Here is a 13,352-nt window from a genome sequence, read left to right on the forward strand (position 1 = left end):
AGCCTCCATGCAGCTTGCAGGGATTTCACGTTAGTTACTGTTCCTTTTTATTTCTGTTTAACTAACCCCCACATTTTTGCACAGTTCCTCTTTCTGAAATTAAATGCCACAGTGTTGGGCTGCTGAGGTATTCTTCCCACCACAGGGATGTTAAATGTTATTTTATTATGGTCACTATCTCCAAGCTGTCCTGTTATAGTTACCTCTTGGACCAGCTCCTGCGCTCCTCTCAGGACTAAATCAAAAGTTGCCTCTCCCCTTGTCGGTTCCTGTACCAAGAAGCAATCATTTAAAGTATCGAGAAATTTTGTGTCTGCATTTCGTCCTGAGGTGACATGTTCCCAGGGATAATTGAAATCCCCCACTGTTACTGAGTTCTTAATTTTGATAACTTCTCTAATTTCCCTTAGCATTTCATCGTCGCTATCACTGTCCTGGTCAGGTGATCAATAATAGGTCCCTAATGTTATATTCTTATTAGAGCATGAAATTACTATCCATAGAGATTCTATGGAACATGTGGATTCACTTAAGATTTTTACTTCATTTGATTCTAATTTTCTTTCACATATAGTGCCACTCCTCACCCCACCCCACCCCCACACGACCTATTCTGTCCTTTTGATATATTTTGTACCCCGAATGATTGTGTCCCATTGATTGTCCTCAGTCCACCAGGTTTCTGTGATGCCTATTGTATCAATATCTTCATTTACCGCAAAGCACTCTAGTTCACCCATCTTATTATTTAGACTTCTAGCATTTATTTACAGGCACTTTAAAAGCTTGTCACTGTTTATTTGTCTACCCTTTTCTGATGTGTCTGATTCTTTGTGTGAATGTTTCTCGTCTGATCTGGCCATTGCATTATCCTCTTCCATCCTCTCCTCCTGATTAAAACCTAGAGAATCTCTATCAATAGACTCTTCTCTAAGAGAAGTCTCTGTCCAATCCACATGCTCTTCTGCAGCAGTCGGCTTTCTCCCATCTCCTAGTTTAAAAACTGCTCTGCAGCCTTTTTAATGTTAAGTGCCAGCAGTCTGGTTCCACTTTGATTTAGGTGAAGCCCATCTCTCCCCCCATCCCAAAAGTTTCCCCAGTTCCTAATTAATCTAACCCCCTCCTCTCTACACCGTCATCTCGTCCACACATTGAGACTCTGAGGCTCTGCCTGCCTACCTGGCCCTGCATGTGGAACCGGGAGCATTTCTGAGAATGCCACCATAGTGGTCCTGGATTTCAGTCTCTTCTCTAGCAGCCTAAATTTGGCCTCCAGGATGTCTCTTACCCTTCCCTATGTCATTGGTACCTACATGTACCACGACCCACTGGCTCCTCCCTAGCACTACACATAAGTCTATCTGGATGCCTCAAGAGATCTGCAACCTTCGCACCAGGCAGGCAAGTCACCCTACGGTTCTCCCAGTCATCACAAACCCAGCTATCTATGTTTCTAATGAGCGAATCTCCCATTACTAACACCTGCTTTTTCCTAGTGACTGGAGTTCCCTCCCCCAGAGAGGTAACCTCAGTGCGAGAGGATACCCTAACACCATCTGGAAGGAGGGTCCCAACTATGGGACGGTTTCCCTCTGCTCCTGTTGACTGGTCTACTTCTCTGGGCCTTTCATCCTCCTCAAAAGCGCTGGGGCTGTCTGACCAGAGGTGGGACAATTCTACAGTGTCCTGGAAAGCCTCATCAACATACTTTTCTATCTCCCTTACCTCCTCCAGTTCCACCACCTGGCCTCCAAAGCCCGTACACGGTCTCTGAGGGCCAGGAACTCCTTGCATCGAATGCACACATACGCCACTCACCCACAGGACAGGTAATCATACATGCTGCACTCAGTGCAATAAACTGGATAGCCCCCATTCTGCTGCTGGCTTCTGCCTGCATTCTCTCCTACAACTAGATAAGTTAATGAAAGTGTTTTTGTTTAAATCAAGAAGTTTTGAATATAGTTTAGTTTACAGGTTTTAAAGAACGGCAAGTGAACGTTGCCCCCTTCCCAGTCCCCTTCCAAAGTCCCTTGTGAAACTCCCTGTTAGTAACCCTGGTCACAGAGGCCACAGGGCTCAGCCACAATCTCTGCAGATCCCCCTGGCCCCTGCATGGATCCTGGGAGATAAGACAGAGGCCAGGGTCATACACTCAAAAGCCTCTATCATCACTCTGTGTCCCTGACAGCCCACTCACTCCCTGGTCTCTCCCTGACTATAGGGAATCCCCTTAAATGGGCATTTTCATCATATAGGGCACTCCCTGGAAAAGATAATACAGACCCAGCCTTAAATATTTTCCATTGAAACAGCCACTGATGAGGGTTTTGGCATCATCTTCAGAAACTTCTTGCAGTTCCAAAATACCATGTACAGTGCTTAGATACCACAGCAACTTATGATTTAGAAAAACATTAAGATAGGTAGAGACTTGTTGATTCTTTTACACCCTGAATTTCTTCAGCTGTGTGGTGCTGGAATCATGTACCTGACCCTCCTCCCTACCCACTTTGTCACAGTTATTTTTAGTAAAAGGGACAGGTCAAGGGCTTCTATTAATGTTTGCTTATTGCCCTCCTTCTATATCTTTTCCCATCCCCGCTGGTTCCCAGTCCTCTTGCCCACCACCCACCGGGCTCCTTGACAATCTCATTTTCCTTCCCAGCCCATTCTTCCCTGGCTCCCAGTCCTAGTCTCCCCAGCCTGGCTCCCAGTCTCCTTTCCCAGCTGGTCTCCATCTCTTCCAACCCAACTCCCAGGCCCAGTTTCCCAGTCCTCTCCTCCTGCCAACCTCCAATCCCAATCTCCCCAAAACCCTTCAGGCTATTTGTCCCAATCTCCAATTAGACACACCCCAATCTGACTCTTGCGTTCAAATCAGGCAGCTTTTTTCCTCTATGCTGCCTGGCTGTTAGCAGGGAGGGCATTTAGGGTGCAGAAAAGGCAAGGTCCCTCGTTTAAGTTTTGGGGACCATCCCCTGGGCCGTAGTAGCCCAGAGCTGCAATTGCAGGGATAGTCCTACTCCAGCCCCCTGCAGCATTGGTCTGCACCATGTTTATTATGGACAAAATCTTCAGGGAATTCAGTCCTAAAGTTTGGTAAGTTTCTACTGAGCATGTGTGAACTGTGATTGTTCAGAGTCTTAGAATTTAGCTTATTTGGGCAGATTTTCATGGGGATGGCAAAATGCACATACCAGACACAGTGGTCACCCTGGCTAACTTTCAAGTCCCTGCTCCAAAGCAAGAGGGTGCTAGAACTACTCAAAGAAGGAGTTGCATGGGCAGAACTTATTTTTCTTTAACCTCATTCTTTGAAACTGTTCAATTGTTTTGAGAAATTCAGCCTGAGGCAAGCAATTTTGGAAATTTTCAGCCTGAATTATTAAAGTTTGTCAAAGTTGAAAGCAACTGAAAACTGTGTTTTAAAATGGGAAGAGTCATCACCCTTAATTATAAGCAGTACTGCCCACTAATTTCGCTGTTAATGCAGCATTTTCTAAACTGCACTTAACAAATGTAAGGATATTTTATTGTTTCTTGGTTGGTTAAATAAATTGAAGAGCATATGATTGAGATAATTACTACTTTTTTCTTTTAAATTTAGAGAGTGGAGGGATTTCTTAGCAAAGATATCAGCTATCTTATTTCTAATAAAAAGGAAGCAAAATTTGCTCAGGTTCTTGGACAAATTTCCCCAGTCCCAAGTCCAGGATCTGCACATACGGGCGGAAATAGTTCACCTCATCCCAGTAGCAGAAGAGATCGACATGATGGAAATTCATTTAAGATGGTGGATACAGTAAGTTTCTTGAGAAAAATGTTGTAAATCCATGTGCATCCTACCCTACCTGCTCATATGATCGTCCCTCATTTTGTTTTCTAAAGGCTGTGTAAACTGCGGAGCTGAGATTGACTTGTTTCAACATAACAAACATAGTTTGAACCAGTTTAAAACTAACTCTGATAGTTAAATATGGCTTAACCTGCCTAAGCTAGAGTATGTTTCCCCAAAATAAAGTTCAAATATTGGCTCTTTCCTTACTGAAGCCAAACACGTTTAAACCAAATTTTTGAAAACTGTTTTCTAGCATAGAGTGACAGACTGCTTAACCAGCAATATCATTAACAACTTTGAAACAGTGTAATTTAAAATGGTTCAGACCACAGTTTGATCCCTAATGTGAACAAGACCTGCAGTGACATTTGCCAGCATTCTTTAGAAAGCCAGGAATTGCAGCTACATATGTAGAGCCTTTTTAACATCATTCTACATGATTTTGCTAGTGGAAAGATTTTGTGTGATACAGTCAACCCACTTTCACTATCTTATGAACACTAGTAGACAGAAGACTTTTGTAGCTGTATTATCATCTAGGAAATAAGCACACAAATGAAATATTGTAAATCAGTGGTCAAATGTCTTTTGCTACAGAATGACTTTAATAGTCCTCCGACCCTTTCCCTGAGAACTGCACTGATTTCCACCAAGTTTGTAACACGGTTGACTGAGCAAGTCTCATGTCCACATGTGACACAGTTAAAAACTAGGTGGGCATATCATGTCTGATCCCTGTTTAGGAATAGGATTATGACCAGTGGAGGGTGAAAAACTGAGTTTTCTGGCAGCTGTGAAAAATCTGAAAAAGAAATTAGCTCGAACTGATCCTAAAATTCCAGAAAATATCACTGAATTGAAAAAAGTTGACATTTCATTTCAAATTGAACAAAATGCTTAATTTGACCCAAAACTAACAATTTTGTTTTGGGTCACATTTTCACATACAAGTAAATGAAATAAAGGTCTAGATCAGTGGTCCCCAATGTGGTGCCTGCGGGCGCCATGGCACCCGCTGGGGCATTTATGTGTGCCTGCCTAGTGCCCAACAGGGGCCCTGTCGGGGACAGAGAACTCAGGCTGCGGGCACGGTGTTCTTTGTTCCCGGCAGGTGCGGGGTGCACCTAGTGCCCAGCAGAGAAGAGAATCTGGGGCCGCGCGCCTGCTGGGCACAGAGTGCTCCAGGGCTGCAGGCACCGGTGTTCTCTGTCCTCGTGGCTTTTCTCCGGCTTCTCTCTTCTCTCTGGATTCATATATTATGTAATATTAAATTTTTTTTTGTATTATTTAATGTACAAATACAAAATAAGCCTTGAAAAATTGTTGGCGCCCGCCACGGTCTTCTGAAAACATGAATGTGCTACTGGTCACAAAAAGGTTGGGGACCAGTGGTCTAGATTAATAATGTGAAGGGGCCCACCTTGTAATGTTTAGTCCAGTGGTTAGTACACTTATCTGGGATGTGGGACACCTGGGTTCAGTTCCCCACAAGTGAAGCAGAGAAGGAATTTGAACTTGGGTCTCTCATGTTGCAGGAGAGTGCGCTAATCCCTGGACTGTCAAGTAGTCTGCAGGGGTTCTTTCTCATTGTCTCCTGTTGGCATTGTTCCACTTCATAAAAAATACTTGAATAGTCATTAGGCCAGAGAGAACTACTCTATATCCTGGTGGTTTGGGCACTTGCCTGTATGGTGAGAGATCCCTGCTCTAATGCTTTGATGTGTTTTGGGGCAAAACTATTTGGGAAATTTCTATCAAATTCACAAATAGTTTTGGATCAACCAAAACTACATTTTTCAACAAATAAACTTAGTCCAGGAAAGTTCACCTGCACTAGCTAGGATAAACAAGCCAGGTTGCAGTACTTTCTAATATAGTCATTCTCTGTAGAAGGGGACACTTAATTGTGTGTGTGTAACAGGTTACCCAGCATCACTACCTTCCTAAGTCTCTGTTCATTACTAAGAAATGTGGTCATACATTAGGGGAGTCGGAAGTTCTGCAGTGGGAGCGGTCAGGGTAGGAGTGGGACTTGACAGCTAAGGAGGATTCAGACATGAAAAGCTGGTTATCCTACAGTTGGCTGGGGTAGTACTTTCTCTCTGGTGTTTAGCTTCTAATAAGTATTTGAAATGTATTAGCTGAATATCATAATTTCATTGAATATCTGTTGAAGGATATCCCTTATCATGCGGTTGCACATTGATATGCATTATGAAATCTTTCTTTGCAGTAAACAGTACTGGAAGCTTAGGCAAAGACTCTATTGTTAAACTTTGCTGGTTCTAATAAAGGACGTGAAAACTGGTAACACTGATTGACCACATTTTTGTGTTTTCAGTATTTGCTGATTATTTTCTGTAATTGATCGTCCCAAGAAAATCCAGAAATCAAAGAAATTTCACAGTCCTAACACTGAGGAACTGTAGCAATGAAAACATTCATAAATTCAGGATTTTCAAAATCATATTTGACCTATAGGATGAGGTTAATTCTTTACTATGTGTCCCTCCTGCTTGGAGATGACTTAGAATGTTCGGCATCTGAAATATGAGTGTTCATAAAGTGATATCAGTCCTTGCCAGTAGAGGGCTAATATGGCAATACCTTCTCTAGAATTTCACCCAGGCTGTTGAGATGGTCCTGTGCCAAAATTTTGTTCCTTAAAACATATTGCTAGTAATTCTCATGAAAGTGGTCTTTCAATATTGCAAACCATTAACAGTGAAAATACTGAGCTTTTAGCTATTTAGATCCCAACAGCAAAAAGAGTGCTCATTTTCAGCATCTGATTGATGAATGAAAATTGATAGAAAATGATAGCATGTTAAATAATGCAGATTAACACATGATGGTTATAATATACGGTATTTTGTTGGTTTAATAGAGGTATTTGACCACAACCTTTAACTTCAATTTGTACAAAAAGCTAATTTTTAACATAAAAAGATAACGCCCCTTATGTTTCACTGTCTGAAATGAGCATTAATGTGTTGCATACAATAAGCAAAGTTTCTTTTAATTTTAGGTACGTATGAGTAGAGGAAAATCTTTAGTTGAAAAAGCTATCAAAGAACAGGTAAGCTGAGCAGTCTGTAAATTTGGATTTAGTAAAGAATATGACTCTTTCACTATTCTGAATGATAGTGAACATCAGCAGAAGTAGAGTGATCTAAGGGAAAATACGCTGATGGGAAGTACAGCCAGATGTGCTGTGCTGTTTCTCATCAGCACACTGTACCTTCAGGACTTGTTGCAAGACTCACCTGTTTTTCCATTTATTTCCTGGAGACTTCGGGAAGGAGAGAAAAGATCTGTTTTTAAAGGTTTATGACTAATAATTGATATTTTATCAAGGTCTGTGCGTTTCCTGTAGTTAGTACACACAGAAATTGTAGATATATATGAATAAATTCAGCAGTTTCAGGATTCCCAGTTGATAAATCATATAACAATGTGAACAACATGGGCTGTATGGAAGCCAAATGTCTTCTGGGTGGAAAGATGCTGTGACATGATTGTGAAGGCAGTTGAGGCAAGTGAAAGTCATCCTTATCTTTTGGCAGGAAACTGCGGGAAAGGCCATGTTTTGCTTTACATCAGATCTTTAAAGGGATTGCTTTTATTAAATATTAATAATGCTTACTGTTTGCAGGAATTAATCCCTTCAGGTAGTATACTATCTAATGCCTTGAGTTGGGGAGTGAAAATACTTCATGTTGATGGTAAATATATTTGTTTTATAAACTTTTAATCAAAACGTGAAATTTATTTTAATTAAATCACTGACAAGATTTGCTATTTTTCAAAAGTATTATTAAGAACAACAAATAACTTCAAGCATTAAAAAAAGCAGTTTGGCTAAATATAAATTCTCTCCGTTTTTGAAAGATATTAAAAATTATCTTGAGCAAAAGAAAAAAGAGCTCTACCTGATCAAGAAAGCAAGCATTTCAATTAAAGATGTGGTAAGTGAGTCCTTTCTAACTTAATGAAATAATTATTAGCAATGACAAATATTGTACGTGAGTTAAATAGTTCCTCCCAGGATGCTGGTTGATTTTATTTAAATAAACTCGTGAGTAAGAGTTTATGTATTAATTTTCTGATAACTGAAGGAGGGCTAGGAGCCAGTAGCTGTAAAGTTTCTGAAAGGGCCATTCCCTGTGCACCAAGCTAGAGTAGACTGGGGAGTGCTCTAACTTACTCCGTTTACTAAGGGTCCCACAAGCCAGAAAACTGGGATATTGTCATGCCTTAAGGGTATACCAACCATGGCCATCTTTTCCCTGCAATGGATGTGCAAGACCCTCAACTTTTATGCCACTGAAGGATCCCAGTTGAATTGGGTTATCTTTCTAGGACAAGATAAGCAGTAAAGATCAAAGTGATGACAGTCCGTAGAAAAATTTGGCCTACAGAGTGTGACTCTTCCCAGATTGCATAGCAAAAGGCTCCTGGTTCCCAGTCTTTTCACTGGAGTACAGTGTCTTCAAGCTACTCCAAGTGTGGTGTAGAGCCAGCATATACTTTTTTTATTGGTCCCCCAGTTCCTGGTTTATGATCTGTGTAACTCTATTTAGGCAACTGTTGTTTTGCTGGTAGCTTTATATTTTTAATTAAGGCAGTGAATTTTTATGGATGCCCAGTCCACCTGATCTGTAGTATGTAAATAGCAGATAATACTGTACATGCTGCCCTGGAATTCAGTACAAATTCACTTTTTGGAGCCACTTGGAAGCCTTTGCTGAATCTCATGAGTGTATCAATTTTCCTTTCCAGGTCTCGTAATGGCCTGATATTTTTCAGTAATACAAAATGTAATGTTGACTCAGTATCTTGCCACATTCCAGGTAATCTTAAGTAGAGCTACAGCTTGAAGATGTTAAGGAATCTGAGTATTTGGTTTTTATCCAATAAATGCAAGGACTTAATATTTTGAAATTCATAAATATTTCCTGTAGTACAGCCCTGATTTGCTAAAATAACATGGAATAACTGTCACTTTTAGTCACGTAAATTAGTAACATTTTTATGCAAAGAGCCATAAATGTTATGAAACCAATAAAGTTGCCTCCTACAATTTTTAACAGCATTTTTACCTGTTATCATCTCCATTTATAATAAAACAGTATTGCAAAAATACAATGAATATCCATCAGCCAGTTTTCACATAGGTTTTTACCATGATGGTTATGAGGAAAGACTGAAATTTTATTCATTTGTTAAAAAATTACTCTTGAATAGTAGAATTTTGCAAAGCTGCAATATTTCTTTGAGAAATAGACATGACAGATTTTCAGAATATTCATGTGCCTAAGTTGCATATCAGTTAATCATGATTTCACACAAACGTGCACATGCAGTTTTAGAAATCTTCCTCTAAATGTTGAAGCTAAATAGAAACAATATTCAAACTTTTTTTTCTTTTAACTAGGGGAAACGATGTGATCAGAAATCGAAAAGTAAGTATTTTGACACTTGTTGAGGTTGTTGTCTTGTTTTGTCAACACTGAAAAATGCATTGTTTGTCTGAGAGAGCATCTTTGGCATACTCTTACTCTAGTTGGCCTGAGAAAAGTGTACAAAAATATCTCATGGTAATGATAAGTTTATGGGCAGATATTTAAAAAAAAAATCAGTTGGATGTCTGTCTGTACAAGTAGTTTATTGTTATAATAAACAATAAGTTTATTGTTGGGTCAGGGAAAATATTGTGATTTATTTTATTTATTTATTTCTGTTGAGCCAGGTCGGCTGAAAAATCCATTTGTGAAGGTGGAAGACAGAAGCTGGTAAGTGCTATTTCTGGATGGGAGGGATTGCTGTTTTACTCTCTAATATGCTCAACAAACTGAATCATTTAAAAACACATGATAGTCTTTCTGGATGACTGATTGGATTACTGCTCCTTGGACTCGTTGACTTCAGTTAGGAGGCTGTGGTGGTATAATCAACCTCCAGGAGAACCCAAAGTCTTTGATTGGAAGTGCATATTTATTCAGTGAACTAGTGATAATGCATCACAGGCTGTATCTACATTACAAAATTTGGTCAACATAAGTTACATCATCTTACCTCCACCAACTTTTGTATATCGCTTGGGTGTGCATACATAGCTGTTTGTGTCAGCACTGCGCATCCTCACCACAAGTGGTTGCATCAGTAGTAAATGCAGTTTACCCAGGACAGGTTATCCCATTGTCCTGTGCCACCAACCAGATCAGTGCCTCATGGGACATTTTCACTGCGTAGCTGGATACCAGCAATTTGCCCAGGGATTTCTGGGAACTAGGGGCAAGTTCCCCCAGTGCAACTTTTTCCGTCCCATTGCTTTTGCATCATTTTTAAAATTCCGAAATCCTGCCTGTCCTTTTCAATCTCTACCATCTCTGTGGTAGAAGCCAGGACCCTGCACAGCTCAGCACAATTCTAATAACCATTGCTAATTAGAGGATCCACAATTCTTTTGTATTTGTGGAACTTCAATTAATATTACTATAACTGGTGGTATTGTGAGGAAGAGGAAGTGTTCAAGGATGATGAATGGGTAATAATGGACACAGAATAAAAATATCAGGTTGTTTCTGACATTCATGGAGCAACTCCACCTGGTGGATGGTGCTTCTGGGCGTGAGAAACGAGCACTGAATGTTGGGATCATATCATAATGCAGATTTGGGATAATGAGCAGTAGCTGTAGAACTTTCGAATTCAATAAGCTATGTTCCTGGATCTGTGTGCTGATTTGCCCCAGCCCTCCAGTACAGACATATCAGAATGAGAGTTGCATTGACAGTGGAAAAGCAAGAGGCAGTTTCGCTCTGGAAGTTTGCAACATCAGATTTCTATCAATCAGTGGCCAGTCAGTTCAGAGTTGGTAAATCCAGTGGGGTCCATTGTCATCCAAGAGTGCAGGGCCAATAAGTATATCTCACTGCACAGGACTGGGACTCTTGTCAATGTGCAGGAAGTAGTAAGTGGATTTGAAGCAATGGAATTCCTGAACTAAGGTGCTGCCATAGATGGGATGCATATTCCTTTTCTGGCACCACCCTACCTGGCCAATGAATACATAAACTAAAAGAGGTACTTTTCCATGATTATGCCAGCCCTGGTGGAGTGGATTATATGGAACGCTTCAATGATGTCGGTGTGGGCTGGACAGGGAAAGCATGTGGCGCATATCTCTTTTCAACGCAGGACTTTTCCAGAAACTACAAGATGGGACATTCTTCCCTGACTGGCACATTTCCACTGGTGATGTTGAAATGCCAACAGTGATTTTGGGGGACCCAGCCTACCCCTTGCTCCCTGGCTCGTGAAGCTGTACGCTGGCCAACTCAAGAGCAGTGAAGAAAGTTTCAACCACTGACACAGCAAATGCAGGATGACTTTGAATGTGCTTTTGGTAGTTCAAAAGATTGCTGGCATAGTTTACTGACTAGAATGGATCTCAGTGATCTTAAGTTTAAAAAAAAGTATTGCATGCAAACAAACAGGAAACAAAGTTAAAGTGCAAATAAACAAGCATTTTGGCTCCACTGATTCAGGGTGATCATCACCTTTGTCTACCTTGTCCTCCCGTCCATCCCTCCACAAACACAAGTCGACGCCACATTCTATTTTGTTGCGAGCACATTCTTTCCATTTCTGGCCAAAGAGTTTTATCCAGCGTATTTTTGTTCTGCCCAGCAGTTTCTTGTGGTCTCTAGGGATCCAGTCACTAATGTGAGCTGTCCACCTATTTTCGTGCCTGCAGACTACACGACCCACGCATCTTCACTTTGCATCATACATTGCCTGCACTACATCGGTCGCCTCTGAACACCTTCTAATCTCCTCATTCGATATATGATCACAGAGCAATATCTTACACATTCACCTTTCCATTGCTTTCTGGGTGGCAGCGAGTTTTTCTTCCTCCACTTTTGTCATTGACCAGCTGTCTGTTCCGTATATCATTGCTGGCAGAACAATGGAGTTAAACAGTTCTTACTTTTCTTCACAGGCAGTTCATTATCCATTAGAGACATCTTTATTTTTTGAAGCTTGCCCACTCTGCCTTTCACCTCCTACTGCATTCCCCTTCGAATGAGTTGTCACTGCTCATTTGCTGACCCAGGTAAATATATTTGTCAACCTCCTTGATTTCTTTCCCATTTACAGTGATGATTCCTTCTGCACAATGCTCATTCCGCATCCACTTCATCTTTGACATGTTCACTTTCAACCCAATATCATGTGAAAGTGTTTGCAGTTACTGCAAGTTGATCTCCAGTTCTACTGTGTCCTTTGCCAATATTATACAGTCATCAGCGAAGAGAAGATATGTGCTAACTGTTCTCCGTCACTTCTGATTCCTTCTTCCCAGGTCAATTTCTTGAACAGCAACTCCAGTACTGCTGCAAACAGCTTCGGTGAGATTGTGTCAACTTGTCCGACTCCTCTGTGTATAGTAATAATGCAGGGTACAGTGAATGTTATCTCTGTCAAGCAATTGCGATTAATTTCAGCAGGTCAGTGTACCTTGGATCGATTCCCGTTTCATTGAGCGCATTGAGTAGAGTGTTAATCTCCACCGAGTCTAATGTCTTTTTGTAGCCGACAAATGCAATACGCAATGGTACTTTGTATTCCTTGCATTTTTCAATGAGCTGCCAAACTGAGTGGATGTGATCAATTGTCGCATATCCTGAGTCGAAAACAGCTTGTTCTCTGCTTTCATGCATTTCAAAATCCTTCTTAATCCGATTGAGTATGACGTGGGTGAAGACTTTTTATACGCTTGTGAGAGGAGTATGATCAGATGGTAGTTGCTCAGTTCTTCTGGATCACCTTTATTCATCAATAGTATTGTTTTTGATTTCTTCCATAGATCTGGAACACGCCTGCTATTGATGTGGATGGTGAACCATTGCGCCAATGCTTTGAAGAGAGTGTCTTCCCCTGCTTTCAGATATTCTGGCCGAATATTGTCCACTCCCGGACTCTTCCCTCTCTTTATGTTACGAACTGTGTATTCAGTTTCTTCTTCGAGTGCTTGCTCATATCCATTCCAGTTAAGTGTGCACGTGCCTTGTGCACGTTCGTCGGAGATTTTTACCCTAGCAACACTCGGTGGGCCGGCAGGGCACTCCCTGGAGTGGCGCCGCTATGGTGCCGGATATATACCCCTGCCGGCCCCTGCACTCCAGTTCCTTCTTACCGCCCGTGTCGGTCGTTGGAACAGTGGAGCGCAGCTTAGCTGATCTCCACCACCCTAGCGATTCTCTCATTTCTTTTGTATTTGTGTATATAGTTCGATTTCTATCAGTATAGTTAGTGTTTAGTTGTTAGTTCTGTAGTAGTTATTGTAGATAGTTAAGAGGGATCGGGGTCTAGCCCCTTTTCCCTCCCCCGGTACCGGGGCCCATGCCCAGTTCACTGGGCTTCAAACCGTGCTCAGCCTGTCATAGGCCGATGCCCACAGGAGACCCTCACGACTCCTGTCTTAAGTGCCTGGGTGAAT

At 41.3% G+C, this 13,352-nt stretch overlaps 1 protein-coding gene across 3 annotated transcripts in view; it reads left to right on the plus strand.

The window, feature by feature from the left end:
• The window catches only part of DBF4 (DBF4 zinc finger), a 49,783-nt gene that overhangs the window by 16,305 nt on the left and 20,126 nt on the right, over positions 1-13,352 (plus strand). For all 3 annotated transcript variants that reach the window (XM_050939545.1, XM_050939547.1, XM_050939546.1), the window contains 6 exons: positions 3,611-3,805; positions 6,870-6,920; positions 7,497-7,566; positions 7,733-7,809; positions 9,279-9,306; positions 9,594-9,636. In XM_050939545.1, the coding sequence (XP_050795502.1) occupies positions 3,611-3,805; positions 6,870-6,920; positions 7,497-7,566; positions 7,733-7,809; positions 9,279-9,306; positions 9,594-9,636 (464 nt within the window). The remainder of the gene's footprint in view (positions 1-3,610; positions 3,806-6,869; positions 6,921-7,496; positions 7,567-7,732; positions 7,810-9,278; positions 9,307-9,593; positions 9,637-13,352) is intronic.

Source organism: Gopherus flavomarginatus, chromosome 2, assembly GCF_025201925.1.
Source record: "Gopherus flavomarginatus isolate rGopFla2 chromosome 2, rGopFla2.mat.asm, whole genome shotgun sequence".
In the NCBI taxonomy this organism is placed as follows: Eukaryota; Metazoa; Chordata; order Testudines; family Testudinidae; genus Gopherus; species Gopherus flavomarginatus.